This window comes from Odocoileus virginianus, chromosome 23 (genome assembly GCF_023699985.2).
Source record: "Odocoileus virginianus isolate 20LAN1187 ecotype Illinois chromosome 23, Ovbor_1.2, whole genome shotgun sequence".
Classification (NCBI taxonomy): Eukaryota; Metazoa; Chordata; class Mammalia; order Artiodactyla; family Cervidae; genus Odocoileus; species Odocoileus virginianus.
Window position 1 is genome coordinate 44966257 of NC_069696.1, and position 16791 is coordinate 44983047.

Here is a 16791-nt window from a genome sequence, read left to right on the forward strand (position 1 = left end):
CCTGATCAGAAAAAGGATGCTAACAGAACAGCTAATGGAATCCAATGAGAGCCTGTAGTTTAGTTTATAGCATTACACCGATGTTTAATTTCTCAGTTTTGACAAATACACTATATTTATGTAAGATGTTAACATTAAGGAGAGCTGGAGAGCAGCATTTAAGAACTCTCTGTCCCATCCTTACACTCCTCTTTAAATATAAATTTATTTCAAAAGTAAAAGTTTTCAAAAGTTACTCTATCTGTTATCTCTATGGGATAAACATGACATTTCACCTAAATGCCATTAAGGATATATGGATATGGGACAGGAGTACATGTATCATAGTATTTCTCAGTGATTCTAATCTCCGGTTTGTTTGTTTTTTTCAAATCCATTTGAAGTCCCTATGATAGTTGTATGGAATACATAATGATTTTCTTCCTATGAAAGACTTTGTTCTTTTCATAGCAATCCATTTATACATTATTATTTTTATACTGATGTATTGACATATCACAACATGTGACTTTCACAACATGTGAAAGTGTTCTTCCGAAAAATAATGAAGAAATCCAGGTAAAGAGGGATAAAAATGTTTTAATTGTTCAAATACAATTGAGTGATTTACACTGCAGTACAAGGTCGTTATCAAATTAAGAACTTTCCAAATATCCCACTAACCCTCAGTGACAAGTCCTTGAAAATAGTACAGAATTAACATGATAAGATGCTATGATCACACACAGGTAGAATGGGAGACCTGATGGCTATGAAGTACTTGTAGTTACATAAGCCTTTAACTAAAGCAAAGAGGAAGTTAATCAAAATGTACGTACAGCATGCAATGCAAACCTCAGCAGCTGAAGTATTGCCATGTAATGCGTTGTTCCCAATAAAGAAACTCCTTTGACATTTAAATAAAGCTGAAAACCAATAGTAAAAAAGGGAAAGAGATAGCAGGAAGTATCAATTTAATCAATCTTACAGCTAAAAATCAACATGAAGTAGAAATAGTGAAAAATAACACACAAATATATTACTTTGGGTAACTCGTTGATAGTGCCTTATTATTTTAAGTTATAAATAGATGAAGTGTTTTGATTTATAAAAACTATCAAAAAAGCATCAGTGAAAAGACATGATCTTCATGAGCTGTGGGGATGTTCAGGTGAGACCCCAGCGGGGACATAGGACTGGCTGGGCAAGAAGCCTTCATAAGTCTGCCTTCTGCAGGCGGATCACAGAAAGCTCCATATCCAAGCATGTTGTTTAACCAATTCCTCTCTAGTACCACAACATTCAGTATGTACCCATGGTTTTAACTATCAACCAAGAATTTCAGGGGAGGCATGGAGACTGTTTAGAATTTCCTTGGAAATGTCTGTGCACGTTACAAAATCCCATGAAGAAGGAAAAATTTCATCCAGATCTTGATGAACAGGCTATGAGGGTGACAAAAAAGGGGAAAGAGTTATTAGGAAGTACGAAAGGCAACACTTGGATAAAATACATCAGCGTGAATCCTGCAAATTTTTTACTGATTTTCTTTTCAGTAAAACACACATTCAACATCCGTTTAACATCGATTTGAGAATGAAAATGCTGCAAGCGCTGGGTGAAGCACTGATGACATTTACATAAAGAGACAAAGGTGGATGGAGAAAGAGACTCTCAACTTATAATTAAACTATGGGTTGGTCAAAAAGTTCGTTTGAGTTTTTCCACAACATCTTATGAATTGAACTTTTTTGGCCAACCCAATGCACCAATGGGATGTTGCCCAAATCGAGCTACCCATCAACAGCACACAGATACAGATTGTTCAGCCACAACCCCACTCCTTCCCTGCTCAGTCAGACCTTCCTGGGAGGAGGCGAGCCATCCACATGATCTCCCTGGGGATCTGATGTAGCAAGCCCATCCACGGGCAGTTGAGAAGTATTACTGCACTGGCAGCACTCCATACATCTCAACAGGCAAAACTTCCACCCTTGGGTCATCTGTAGAAGAAACTACACATCTGGAGACATAGCCAATTTTAAGAGGTTCTGAAAGCGAAAGTGTCAGTCGCTCAGTTGTGTCCAAATCTGTTTTCAACCCCATTGACTGTAGCCCGCCAGGCTCCTGTGCTCTTGAAATTCTCTACGGAAGAATACTGGAGTGGGTTGGGTTGCCAGTTCCTTCTCCAGGGGATCTTCCCAACCGAGGGATTAAACCTGGGTCTCCTGCATTGCAGGCAAATTCATTACCATTTGAGCCAATAGCTTCAAAAAGTAACCAATTCAACCGTGAACTTGGGTCACTAAGATTTTACACATCTGTTGTTCAGTCACTCAGTTGTGTCCGTCTTTGGTGGTCACATGGTCTGCAGCACACCAGGCTTCCCTGTCCTTCACCATCTCCCAGAGCTTGCTCAAACTCACGGCCATTGAGTCGGTGATGCCATTCATCCATCTCATCCTCTGTCATCCCCTTCTCCTGCCTTCAATTTTTCCCAGCATCAGTCTTTTCCAATGAGTCAGCTCTTAACATCAGGTGGCCAAAGTATTGGAGTTTCAGCTTCAGCATTAGTCCTTCTAGTGAATAGTCAGGACTGATTTCATTTAGGATGGCCTGGTATGACTTCCTTGCAGTCCAAGGAACTCTAAAGAGTCTTCTCCAAAACCATAGTTCAAAAGCACCAATTCTTTGGTGCTCAGCTTTTTTTATAGTCCAAATCTCACATCCATACGTGACTACTGGCAAAACCATAGCTTTGATTATATGAACCTTTGTCAGCAAAATAATGTCTCTGCTTTTTAATATGCTGCCTAGTTTGGTCACAGCTTTTCTTCCAAAAGCACCTTTTAATTTTGTGGCTGCAGTCACCATCTGCAGTGATTTTGGACCCCCCAAAATAAAGCCTGTCACTGTTTCCATTGTTTCCCTATCTATTTGCCATGAAGTGATGAGACTGGATGCCATGATCGTTGTTTTTTGAACGCTGTTTTAAGCCAGCTTTTTCACTCTCCTCTTTCACTTTCATCAAGAGGTTCTTTAGTTCCTCTTCACTTTCTGCCATAAGGGTGGTGTCATCTGCATATCTGAGGTTATTGATATTTCTCCTGGCAATCTTGATTCCAGTGTGTGCTTCATCCAGCTCAGCGTTTCTCATGATGTACTCTGCATAGTAATGCTCAAAATTCTCCAAGCCAGGCTTCAACAGTATGTGAACTGTGAACTTCCAGATGTTCAAGCTGGTTTTAGAAAAGGCAGAGGAACCAGAGATCAAATTGCCAATATCCGCTGGATCATCAAAAATGCAAGAGAGGTCCAGAAAACATCTATTTCTGCTTTATTGACTATGCCAAAGCCTTTGACTATGTGGATCACAATAAACTGTGGAAAATTCTGAAAGAGATGGAAATACCAGACCATCTGACCTGTCTCCTGAGAAATCGGTATGCAGGTCAGAAAGCAACAGTTAGAACTGGACGTGGAACAACAGACTGGTTTCAAATAGGGAAAGGAGTACATCAAGGCTGTATATTGTCACCCTGCTTATTTAACTTACATGCAGAGTACATCATGAGAAATGCTGAGCTAGATGAAGCACAGGCTGGAATCAAGATTGCCGGGAGAAATATCAATCACCTCAGATATGCAGATGACACCACCCTTATGGCAGAAAGCAAAGAACTAAAGAGCCTCTTGATGAAAGTGAAAGAGGAGAGTGAAAAAGTTGGCTTAAAGCTCAACATTCAGAAAACTAAGATCATGGCATCCGGTCCCATCACTTCTTGGCAAATAGATGGAAAAACAGTAGGAAACAGTGAAAGACTTAATTTTGGGGGGCTCCTTACTCCTTGGAAGAAAAGTTATGACCAACCTAGACAGCATATTAAAAAGCATAGACATTTCTTTGCCAACAAAGGTCCGTCTAGTCAAGGCTATCGTTTTTCCAGTGGTCATGTATGGATGTGAGAGTTGGACTATAAAGAAAGCTTAGCACCAAAGAATTGATGTTTTTAAACTGTGGTGTTGGAGAAGACTCTTGAAAGTCCCTTGGACTGCAAGGCGATCCAACCAGTCCATCCTAAAGGAAATCAGTCCAGAATATTCATTGGAGGGACTGATACTGAAGCTGAAACTCCAATACTTTGGCCACCTGATGTGAAGAACTGGCTCATTTGAAAAGCCTCTGATGCTGGGAAAGATTGAAGGCAGGAGGAGAAGAGGACCACAGAGGATGAGATGGTTGGATGGCATCACCAACTCAATGGACATGAGTTTGAGTAAACTCTGGGAGTTGGTGAGGGACAGGGAGTCCTGGCGTGCTGCAGTCAAGGGGTTGCAAAGAGTCGGACACGACTGAGCAACTGAACTGAACTCTGTACAGACATTAAATAAGCAGGATGATAGTATACAGCCTGACGTACTCCTTTCCCAATTTGGAACCAGTTCTTTGTTCCATGTCTGGTTCTAACTGTTGCTTCTTGATCTGCATACAGGTTTCTCAGAGGCAGGTAAGGTGGTCTATTGACCACTTTTAAGAATTTTCCACATTTGTTGTGATCCACACAGTCAAAGGCTAAAGTGTAGTGAAGGAAGCAGAAGTAGATGTTTTTCTGGAATTCTCTTGCTTTTTCTGTGATCCAATGGATGTTGGCATTTTGATCTCTGGTTTAGGTCAAAAAACACAAGAATCTCCAATCTCTTCCATAAAATGTCTCTTGTCATCAGCATTCCTGCCCAATAATTTAAGCTCAGATGCCATATGTTCCGACACCTAACAGATAAGTACCACTTAGGATGCTTAACTATTGAGTAAATGGACAGCCTTTCAATGTAGAAAACTTCTCAGATAATTCAAAAGAGGCAAATTGATTGTTCAGCAGTAGAGCTAAAGAATGGGGAAAGATGAGAAGAGAGAGGGATGGTAATAAGATAGTGTCTGTTTTCATACTGACAGCCATGAGCAGTAGGGAAATATTCGAGCTCACCATCTAACATTATGTGGGTTGATTCACCAGCAGTGTGGTTCCACTATTATCAGGAAATTTCAGATCCATATACAAAGGTTCCACAACCATCCTGTCTAACTCTCTCATGTGAAAATTGAAATTGGGTGAAGCTGGGAGAAAGTGAGGGATTCATCTAAGCTCCTGCGTTAAGACAGACCTGCCAAGTCTCCTGATCTCTGTCTACACAGCACTGCTTCCCACTCTGTTCAGATGCTTTCTGAAATATACCCTGTTTTTGGAGGGTAAACACTAATGTACGCTTATTTTCAACTAGATTATCTTTTCCATTTGATTCAGATAATAAAAAAAATACAGTCACATCAGAAAAAAACAGCAGGGAACTTAGAAATCCACATGAGATTTAGAACTCTTAAAAATACTAGAAATAGAAAATCTCCAGCAACTTAAAGAGAAACTCAACACCCGAACATGGATATGAGCACTAGGGAACAATGCTCCATAATGTTGTAGCCTTGATGAGAAAGTCTTTGAAGTGGCTGCCTAATACTGTTGTATTTCTTATCCCAAAGAAACCAGTTAAAGGTTCCATGTCCCTTTCCTCCAACTGGATGGTTTGTCTCCATTTGTGAGTTTATCTTGCAGCCCATATCATCCCAGACACCAGTACCCATACTGGTTCTGAGCAAGAAGTCGGTTCAACATCAAATCAGTCTTGCTTCTGGTCTACCAATGGCTGGATTCTGGTTACAAAAAAGGATGATGGTACAATGATGATGATGACGGTGATGATGACAATGACAACTACAGCAGAAGGTATCATTGACTTCATATTTAATCCTAACAAGACCCCGTCAAGATAAATATCAGAGGAAGTAACTTGCCAGGCTAGTAACAGAAAGAGCCTGAACTCAAAACCAAGGTTGTCTGACTCCCAAAAGAGAACGGGCTATCTCAAGAGACAAAGCATTCCGGATCATTGGATGTTTGGCAAGACGGAAAGACAGGCAAGATCTAAGCATTGCATGCATTGAGGACCAGGTGAACTGAAACTCTTTGGCTCCAGGGTTGCTCAGTATCTTTTAGAGTGTCTGGTACCCAGAGGGTAGCTAGTGAAAGCAATTTTTCTTGTATCTTTGTTCCTGTTCATGGTATCAATATAATTCTAACTCCACACTCTTCACCGGGTCAACAGTGCTTCATTTTTTAAACTTGGTCTATAATTTTACTATTCCTTCCTGCAAAACTGCATCTTTGCACATTTACGACTACCTATCTCTACTGGAGTTTTGGTACTGATAAATCTTCTATCAACTACCCCTGGCTATTGCCAAACATTTCATATGGATCCAAATCTAACTCTCAGCCTCTCTAGTCTTTCCTTATCTATCATTTTCAAGGTCATAGCCCCTCAAAGATTTTGGCAATGAAGAATGAAACCTCAGTAAGTCTAAGCAAACACATAACTTGTTCTTACTTAATGAATTAAGTTGCAGTTGAAAAAAACTAAGTTAACTGCAGAGAAAATCAATCTAATCATTAAAGACTTCTTTACAATAAAACATACTAGATTCCACAGATTTAACTGAAAGATGAGATCCCTCCTAATCTTATACAGAGCATTATTAATATCTATAGTTCATTGATCAAGGTTAAATATACAGAATTATTTAGAAAAATGTACAGTACCTCTTGATTATTGAGTCATGATATTATTTTCTTCTAATCTTAAAAAAGAAAATTAAAAACAGTTAAATATTCAGTTATAAAAACATATTCCAGTTTCCCATAGAACTACAAATAGCTAGGATATATACATATTTGCTAGTCTAAATCATCAAGTAGATAAAAAGCAATGAGGAACAAATAACCATGGTATGTTAAAAATAATATAATATTTTTATTATATTTGTGTACAAATTAAATTACATGTTACATCTATATAATTATATGTGTACATAGCAATAGTTCTTTAAAAAATCACATATCAGACAACTGTATAGTGATCAGTAAATCAGCGTTCTTTACAAGCCACATTAAAACTTCACTTAAGCAAGAAGCTATCTACAAGGATGCAATCATACCTATTATCAAAAGGACTTCATTAGCCCCACAATTACTTACTACTAAAACTCAGAAAAAGAAGCCTCTACTTCATTTCATTATACAAAAGGCAGTTAATTTTCTTCTAATCACCAGGCTACTTACCAGTTACATTTATAATAAATAACAAGAATTTACCTTTATATTCCACAAAAATTCCATAAATATACTGAAACATTTGCTTTCACACTGATCATTACTGAAATTAATATGAAATTTAAAATATCCATGGATCAACCACAGACAGAAGCTAACTGTTGTTCTGGAATTAGTCTCATCACGTGGGTGGCAGTTTCAACAAATGATTACAATGAGTACATATGGGTTTTTGCTGTTACTGTTGTTGTTTGTTTCTGTTTCAGGCCATGCCTGGTGGCGTGTGGGATCTTAGTTCCATAACTAGGGATTGAACCCATGCCCTCTGCAGTAGAAGTTTGAAGTCTCCACCCTGAACTGCTAAGGAAGTCCCAAATATGGTTCTTATACATGGTTCACTGAAACTCAGTAATATTTAGGGTGAGCCAGGCAAGTGGAAATATCAGTTTCACATTTGTTTTCACAAAGCAAAAAAGCATGGAGAAACAGTAAATATCACAGAGTTTTACTTACTTTTCTGCACAGTCTTTGTCTGACTGGACACCATATTGACAGCCTCAGATGGCAGACCAACATACACTCCTCCATAGTTCCTAGATGAAAAAGAAGCAGAGACAGAAAAATCAGACCAAACTACATGGTTACTATATATTTGCAGAAAGTGATGGTATCAGGGGAACTATCAAACAATCATAGAATTATTAAACTAATGCACGACTTTTCAAAAGTAGAATCCAGAATACTATTGTCCTTGGAAGATCACTGTTTTTCTATGTTTAAAGAAAAGCTACACATAAAAAAAAGAAAGTTGTAGAGTAGTTTTTAGATATTTTACTTGCAATGAGAAAGGCGTTGGGAATTTTTTAGAATTCAGTGGAGCAATAAATATCAGTAGCGTGACATGTTACAGTTAATCAGTCAACATTTATCAAGAATTTGACTAATAGTAGGTCACCTGGTAGCAGGTGCTATGAACACACAAAAACACTTTACATGTAGGTAGATATAAAGTGAGGAGAAAGAGAGAGGTAAGGAGTAATGAGAGTGAAGTGCAGCTAATCACAGGATGGAGGATGGAGAAGGCAGAGGAAATGAAGAGATGTCCTCCAATTTGAAAGAACAGCTCCTCCAAAGTCCACAAGTGGAAACTCGCACAGGCTGTGTGCACAGGGCAAACCACGCTCGTTTGGAAGAAGCAAAGATAAAGAAGAACTCTGGGCAAGATCTTTATCACACTGCATGCTCCCACCTGTGTTCTCTGTGCCAGAAGTTTTCCTGGAGGAATCTGTATTATTGGCAATGTGCTACCCAGGGGTCAATTAAATTTGTGAGTTAAATTAATCTGTGATAAATTAAATCCATGAGGTGTGGCCAAAATTATTCAAATTAAAGGCAGCTTCAACACCAAACATACCTCCTCTTGTCATCTTCTGTTATCGACTCTTCTGTTCTAAGAGATCAAAAACATTTGATATGAGCCATTTGGTTACACAGAGACTTCATTTTTGGTTCTGAGCAAAAGGGGATTGACGAGTTAAAGGCAGTTTTGTTTCTTTCAAGTTCTTCCATCCAGTATTTCAGTCTCTTACCTCTACAGAGAAAGGAAGTGGAGATTTGGAATTTATCTGCTGAGCACTGGCCATACACACAGAAAATACTCCCATAGAGGGCAAAAACCACCCTGTGATCTAATTTGTCCAAATTGAGCCCATAATCTGAATTCACCAGCTAATGATCAACCTCATTTACCTCTTGATAAAGTTGGATCATTTTTTAATTCAAAGGTGTCAAAGTCACACTGTAGTAGACCCAGTGCTATGCTTATTGAAGTTGTATAACACTTTTAGGTGCTATTTACAACTTTTAATTAAAATGGATTTATAACCCATCAGTACAGATACTAGGAAAATGATGGTGACAAAGTTATTCAAGATTATCAGAACCATTTACTCTGGTTCTGAATGGCCAGCGTTATCGTGAAATTGTTTTTGAAGCTGTAACTGGCAGATGTGGACATACAGAATGCCTCATTTTTTGCTACAGATATTCTTTTCCTATCCAGTGACATATCTCTGTATTTTAAGTCTTTCCCCTTTTGTGTGATTCAGCTCAAGGATATATTCAATGTTTTAAAATATATTTCACTTCCCCAAATGTAAGAAAATAGTGAATTATTTTTAATCCATTACCTCATAAATTATTCAATACCCTAAAACCCAACTTGCATTCTCTGTATAAAATTAATCAATATCTTATGCATCTAATTTTCAGGAAATGATAATGTAGCTGCCATATTTATTGGGTAATAAGTTAAGCTTCAGATATATTACTAAATGTTTAAAAATACCATTTATAAAGACTTATCAGATGGCCATTTTTTAAACCTTCAATTAAGTTATAATGCCTGCCTTTATCTACATGCTCCCTTCATTCCACAAATGATTATTCTATGATACAAAGACTGGAGACTAAAGATTACACAGGTAAAAACAGCATTATTAACGAGTCCTTCCCATGTGTCAGATTCCACATGCCAGACATTCCACATGCACCAATGCGATTTCTCCCAACAGTTCTGAGGAAATAGCTTCAGAGAGCCAGGTAATGAACAAATATGCAAGTCCAACAAGTGAGACCAACATTGAAACCCCACCCATCTGACACCAAAACCACATTCCATATTCCAATTCACCGCTCTGCCTCTCAAATAGGAAGACGTTAAAGTGAAAAACACTTCCTGTGACAAACCCTCGTGGTGGCTTCCCCTGGAGCGGGCGCTGCCTCCACACCACTCTTGGCAAAAGCTTTGAGCCTCATCCCTGTCTCACAACCTGCCTGTGTAACTGCCCCAGGCATTTGTTCCTGCGAGTCTACTATTTCCTTTAATCCTCGTCACAATCCTGAAAAACGGGGATTTGTTGCTGCTGTTGTTGTTTAGTCGATCAGTCATTTTCAACTCTTTGCGACCCCATGGACAGTAGCCCACCAGGCTCCTCTGTCCACAGGATCTCCCAGGCAAGGACCCAAGAGTGGATTGCCATTTCCTTCTCCAGGGAATCTTCCCGACCCTGGGATCGAACTCACCTTTCCTGCATTGGCAGGCAGATTCTTTACTATTGAGCCACCCAGGAGGCCCAAAATGAGCATTAGTCACATTTAAAAATGAAAAACTGAGACTCTGAAAGGTGGAGTACTGCACCCCAGGTTACACAGCCAAGTTTAGAGCCAGAATTCAACCCAAAGGCTGCTGAACAATAGAAACTAATACAATACTGCAAAGCAACCATGTTCTTCTGTTGTTGTTGTTGTTAAGTCACCCAGTCGTGTCTGACTCTTTGCAACTCCATGGACTGCACCACGCCAGACCTCCCTGTCCCTCACCATCTCCCAAAGTTTGCCCAAGTTCGTGTCCATTGCTTCAGTGATGCCATCTAGTCATCTCATCCTCTGATGCCCTCTTCTCCTTCTGTCCTCAATCTTTCCCAGCATCAGAGACTTTTCCAAAGAGTCAGCTATTTGCATCAGATGACCAAAATACTGGGATTTCAGCTCTAGCATCAATCCTTCCAACAAGTATTCAGGGCTGATTTCCCTTAAGATTCACTGGGTTGATACTCCAATAAAAATTTGTATGTGTGTGTGTGATTTTTGTGTGTGTGTGATTCCAGCTCCTGCTTCATAAACTGTGAGCCCATGCTAATTTGTATCAGAGAAACACCTCTATCTCCCAAGCTGGATCTCTCTGGTTTTATCATCCCATTTATAAGAGGGAACCAAGGCGGCAGAGAGGTCTTAGTCAATGTTTCATTTGCATTAGACGGAAGCCTCTATGCTGTCAGGGGCAAGCAATCTTTTACAATTTGTTAAATGGCTACATAGTTATGTGTTGAAGTTTTCTTGGTAGAAAACCTCTCCAGATCAGCAGTTATATTAGACTGTATTCATCTGAACAACCAGGTCCAAATCAAAGTTAAATCAAAAAATAGTGGCTGATATAAACCAAATCTCCTTGCGGACAGAGAGGGCTAAGCCACTCTGGCTGCCTGAGAGCCAAGTGCTACCCTGTCCTGTTCAAGAGGACTGCAGCCCCTCAGCTATGGTGATGTGGTCCTGCCCTGACTACGCTGGCTGTTGCCTTCAGAAAAAGAAATGGTTCATCAAGCAGCAATAAACATTCCTGGGAAGAGGAAGATCTAGAGACGTTAAGCATCTAAAAAAAATACCCCTTTGGTGTGAAGACCAGCTTCTTTCGAAAGAGCCTTTCTTGTTGATGAAAAGTGGACATTATCTCAGGGCAGTTCAAAACAACTGGGGTGATAAATTTATCTGATGGCTAAGCAACTTAGCAAGAAACTTCAGCCTTCAGAATTCTAAGACCTGGGAAGACTCACAAGTCTGGGATAACGCCTCGGCTGTCCGAACACCTGTGCTGCCCCGCCCGTGCACCATCTTAAAGAATCACTGTACCTGTTTCCCCTCACAGAGTGTGTTTTGAAAGATCCTGTTGTTAACCGGCCTCAGTAACTCACTTACTGACAATTTTCCTAGACATACAAGTGCCGAAGACATACAAAGCCTCTGAAGCATGGGATGATTCCCACAGGGAATGTGTAGAATGTGAATCAAAGGCAAATAAACCTTATGTTTTGCTAACCTACAGCCTGTGCAGCCTCATTGTAGGCACACGCAATGCAGATTTCAGTTTCTAAAGTGATGAAAATAGCCTGTGGTCGGACCAGGGCACCCCCTTACCACGGAGCCCTTGAAGGAGGGCTGATCTTCAAGGAGGACTTGACCATTTTTCTTTCCTGGTCACTATAGCTATATAGTGCACTATATAGGGCAACAGCAGCGACTATTGTGCAGCTGTGATTGCTGACGGATCACAAGATCTGTTCCCAAAAGCAGGGAAGGATGTGGGGGGGAGAGCAGGACAGAAAGCCATGCAAACCCTGGCTTGGCGAGAAAGCAGCCACTGACAGAGCCTAGAAAGCCCTTGGTCGTGGCCATCATGGCTCTATTTTCTGCCAGCATAAAGACAGAGAAGGAGATGACTTCACCCTGGAGTCTTTGTTTAGAAAAGAGAGACTGAAGATTGAATCAGTCCATGCTGGGAACGACAAAGTAAAAAGGAAGCCAATTCACAGGAGATGAGCTGGAAGAGGCCAAACCGCTCTGCCTTTCCTGACAGTACTGCTCAGGAGTTCGCTGGTCCAAACAGCTCCACACATTTGGCCCATAATCCTGCTACCTTAGACAAGGAGCAAGTCAACATACATCGACCAGCAGAAATCTCCCAGGGAGTAATGGAAATAAAAACAAAAATAAACAAGTGGGACCTAATTAAACTTAAAAGCTTTTGCACAGCAAAGGAAACTACAAACAAGGTGAACAGACAACCCTCAGAATGGGAGAAAATAGTAGCAAAGGAAACAACTGACAAAGAATTAATTTCCAAAATATACAAGCAGCTCATACAAATCAATACCACAGAAACAAACAACCCAATCAAAAAGTGGTAGAAAGACCTAAATGGATATTTCTCCAAAGAAGATATACAGATGGCTAACAAACACATGAAAAGATGCTCAATATTGCTCATTATTAGAGAAATGCAAATCAAAATTACGATGAGACACCACCTCACACCGGTCAGAATGGCCATCATCAAAAAGTCTACAGCCAATAAATGCTGGAGAGGGTGTGGAGAAAAGGGAGCCCTCCTGCATTGCTGGTGGGAATGTAAACTGATACAGCCACTATGGAAGACTGTTTGGAGATTCCTTTAAAAAACTAGGAATAAATCCACCACATGACCCAGCAATCCCACTACTACCCTAAAGAAACCAAAACTGAAAAAGACACATGTACCCCAGTGTTCATTGCAGCGCTATTTACAATAGCTAGAACAAGGAAGCAAACTAAATGTCCATTAAGATGAATGGATAAAGAAGCTGTGGTACATATATTCAATGGAATATTACTCAGTCATAAAAAGGAACACATTTGAGTCAGTTCTAACGAGGTGGACGAACCTAGAGCCTATTATACAGAGTGAAATAAGTCAGAAAGAGAAATATAAATATCGTATACTAATGCATATATACAGAATCTAGAAAGATGGCATTGATGAATTTATCTGCAGGGCAGCAATGGAGAAACACATAGAGAACAGACCTATGGACGTGGAGGGGGGGGAAGGAGGGAGAAAGTGAGATGTGTAGAGAGATCAACATGAAAATTTACAACACCACATGTGAAACAGACAGCCAATGGGAATCTGCTATATGACTCAGCGAACTCAAACAGGAGCTATGTAACAGTCTGGAAGGGTGGGATGGGGAGGGAGATGGGAGGGAGCCTCAGGAGGGAGGGGACATGGGTGTACTGTGAATCAGCTGATTCTTGTTGATGTCTAACAGAAAACAACAAAATTCTGTAAAGCAAAATTATCCTTCAATTAAAAAATAAACTAATTAAAAAAAGAAAAAGAAACTGGAAGTTTCAGGGTAGTGGTCCACTTCTAAATAAGAGTTCTGAGACATAGTTCAGGAGTCAAGGCCCAGGTGCCTACAAGCAGAGACACTGAAGACGGGAAATGTGAATGAAGGCCTTCAGATCCCCCTGAATTTACCGCAAAGGGGAAGAAACCTTGAGAATAAGGCTTCTACCAAGAGAACCAAAACACACGGGTATAGGAGGGAAGGGACCACGAACCGTAAACCAAACTGCCTAAAAACAAAAAGGGAAAGGCAGCTTTCACCAATGTCCCTCCCTTTTTCTCCTGCCCCAGCCCCAGTTTCACCACGATGGAGGCTGACGTCAATAAGAGGGAAGGAAAACCTGCACAAATTATTAACACCAAACAGTCGACAGCTGGAACAACTGTGTGGCCTATCCAGACAAAATCTGCTCGTGCAGGGAAGCTGTGCGGGAACCCCCCTCCCCACACACTGCAGTGCGGGGCCAAGGACTCGGAGCAACAGCCTCCTTTGCCACCTGGCTCCCCATTCGGTTCCACCAAAGGGGATGCCCTAGAGACATAAAATGCAGGAAAGGGCAAAGGACTGCCCTTTCCAGCTCCGCGTGCTGCTCCTGCCTGCAGCAGCCCAGGCGCTGGCGGATGGGACCAGCCTTCTTAACACTCTTTTTCTGGTCATCACCGCTCAAGCGGGCAGGCTGTGGATACTATGTGGCCTCCAGCTGTGGTTCCCGCTGGATTACAATATTCAGATGTGACACTGGCCTGGCAGCGCCCTCTCCCCAGAAGTTAGCATCCCAGGCCCAGAGAACCCCCCTCCTCTTCCAGCTCTAGGATTCTGGCAACCACTTCCTGATATGATGCTCCCTATTATCTCTGTCTTCCTTTCTCACATCCTCAATCCTCCATGACCTGCTTAATCAATTCCTAAAGGTAAATTCTCTCTGCTAACATAGCTAATGTGGTTTCCTTTACCCTGAGTTGACACTAACTGATACATTACTTGGTAGCAAGACTGAGGTTTATCTTGCACCCCCTGGACTGAATATGTCTCACTGAAGTATTTAAAGGATGTGTTATTTCCTGTTTATCAGGTCTAATCTCTATAACATCATCAATGTACTGGACCAGTATGATGTGCTATAAGGTGTCAATAACATCAAGATATTGCAGAATAAAGAATGAGCAGCAAGACTACAATGGTATACTGTTGACCTTACCAGGTAAAAGCAAACTGCTTCTGTAATCCCTGCAAACTGGTTCAGAGATAAAGCATTTGACAAACGTTGCATAACAGAAGCTAGGGGCTATGTTGATTGTTTTCAGTAAAGATACCATACATTGAACAGCAGCTGAAGTTGGAATCATCATTTCATTAAACTTACAAGAATCCAAAGTCACTCTCTAAAATAAATCTGCCTTCTGCACAGGCCAAACAGACAAGTTAAATGGAGATATGAGAAGTGTCTTCATGTTTTCATTTTTCCACATCTTTGGTAGGGGCACTAATTCCTGCAACTCCAGGAATTCAGTGTTCCTGTTTGTATATTATTCTGGTACAGAAGGGAAGTTCCATGGGCTTCTATTTGATCCTTCCTACCATGACAGCCAATGTGGGAATTCTTTCAGTTTCCAAATACATCTACTCTGATTATGAACTCACAAACTAAGGAAATGACCAGAGCCCGGGATCTGCAGACTATTAGACTCACCACAGTTTTCAGGTTAGCCAAAATTCCATTGTTTCCCTGACCACTATAAGCCCACACATGGACTGATGGCCCAGAGTGGCATTTTGCATCCTCAAGGATTAATATCAACCAGAGCCAGTGCCTAGAAATCTCAAGAAGGTCCAGGTACCTCCTTCTGTTCTGGGCACAGTTGCTCTAATGAATGAACACAACTCTGAGAAGACATGAAAGAATCTCTACCATGAATGTATGTAGCCATGTTTAAAATTCCCTCTAGGAAATGTGGCCTTGATCACTTTGAATCTGACTTGAGTCTAGAAACTGGGTTAAGAAGCCATGCCTTTCCATTGTGATGATCTCAGTTCAAGTTTCTGGCTCACACACCAGAAGTCTTCCTCTTACAAAACATAAAGGGAGAAAAGGAACCTTAAGGCTATGCTTCTCATTTATCCCCAGGGAGAGTGTAATCAACCAGCTATTCTCAAAATTCCTTCCAAGATGAAACAATGTGCCTCTTCATCCTACTGCCCATGATGGTGAGTATGCCTATCTTGTCTTGGGTGATTGAGTTCTTCATTTTTTTTTCATTGGAGTATAGTTGCTTTGGGGCTTCCCAGGTGGCTCAGGGGTAAAGAATCTGCCTGCCAATGCAGGAGTCACAAGAGACGTGGATTTGATCCCTGGGTTGGAAAGATCCCCTGGGAGAGGAAATGGTAACCCAATCCAGTATTCTTGCCTGGGAAATCCCATGGACAGAGAAGCCTGGTGGGCTACAAACAGTCGGACACAACTGAGCGACTGCGTATGCATGCACACATAGTTTCTTTACAATGCTGTGCTAGTTTCTGCTGTATGCTACTGTGAATCAGCTGTGAGTACACATATATCCCCTCCCTCTTGACTGGGTGGTTGAGTTCCTGACCTCTGCTTCTCTGGGATCCCGTCCCCTCAAGGAAACAAAGAACCCATCTCAAGGGCAGCATCTCCCACTGTCACAGCCACGTTACAGAGAATGACCCCCCTGGATACTCCCTTCACTATGTGTTTCTCAATTTGCGCAGTGCCTTGGGGAAGGGGGTCTCCTCTGCAGTGGGGAGCAGCTCACACTTGAAAAATCCACACCAGCATTCCTATCTCTGCAAACCTTTGTATTCCCTCCTCCCCATCAAACCAGTAAAGTTCTGACATACTCCTCCCCTGGTGAGAGTGTAAACTCCTTCAGTTAAAGTTCATCAACCAAGTTGACTAAACTGTTAAGAGTCCCAGCCATGCAACTGAATTATTAAGTCTAGAATCTGTTAAATAATAAATTCAGTCTCCTTATACACGCCTTCCTCCTTGGTCTCACACCCTTAGAAGCCATTTCCACACATGTTCCAGAGGATTATAGTAAAAGAAACTTACAAAATCCTGCAATTACTTAGCAGTATAAGCTCTTTCCTCCCAGGCCAGACTTTGTGCTTGTCCGTGGGAGCAC

At 41.0% G+C, this 16791-nt stretch overlaps 1 protein-coding gene across 3 annotated transcripts in view; it reads right to left on the reverse strand.

Annotated features, from left to right (window-relative positions):
* Positions 1–559: 559 nt before the first annotated feature.
* The window catches only part of C23H12orf75 (chromosome 23 C12orf75 homolog), a 44738-nt gene continuing 28506 nt past the window's right edge, over positions 560–16791 (reverse strand). Inside the window, exons 3-6 of one of the 3 annotated variants that reach the window (XM_020908724.2) lie at positions 8557–8592; positions 7656–7735; positions 6633–6670; positions 560–1424 (exon numbers count right to left, since the gene is read on the reverse strand). In XM_020908724.2, coding sequence (XP_020764383.1) covers positions 6666–6670; positions 7656–7735; positions 8557–8592 — 121 coding nt within the window. In that variant the 3' untranslated portion in view covers positions 560–1424; positions 6633–6665. The other 2 variants (XM_070454015.1, XM_070454016.1) reach the window with 2 other exon arrangements.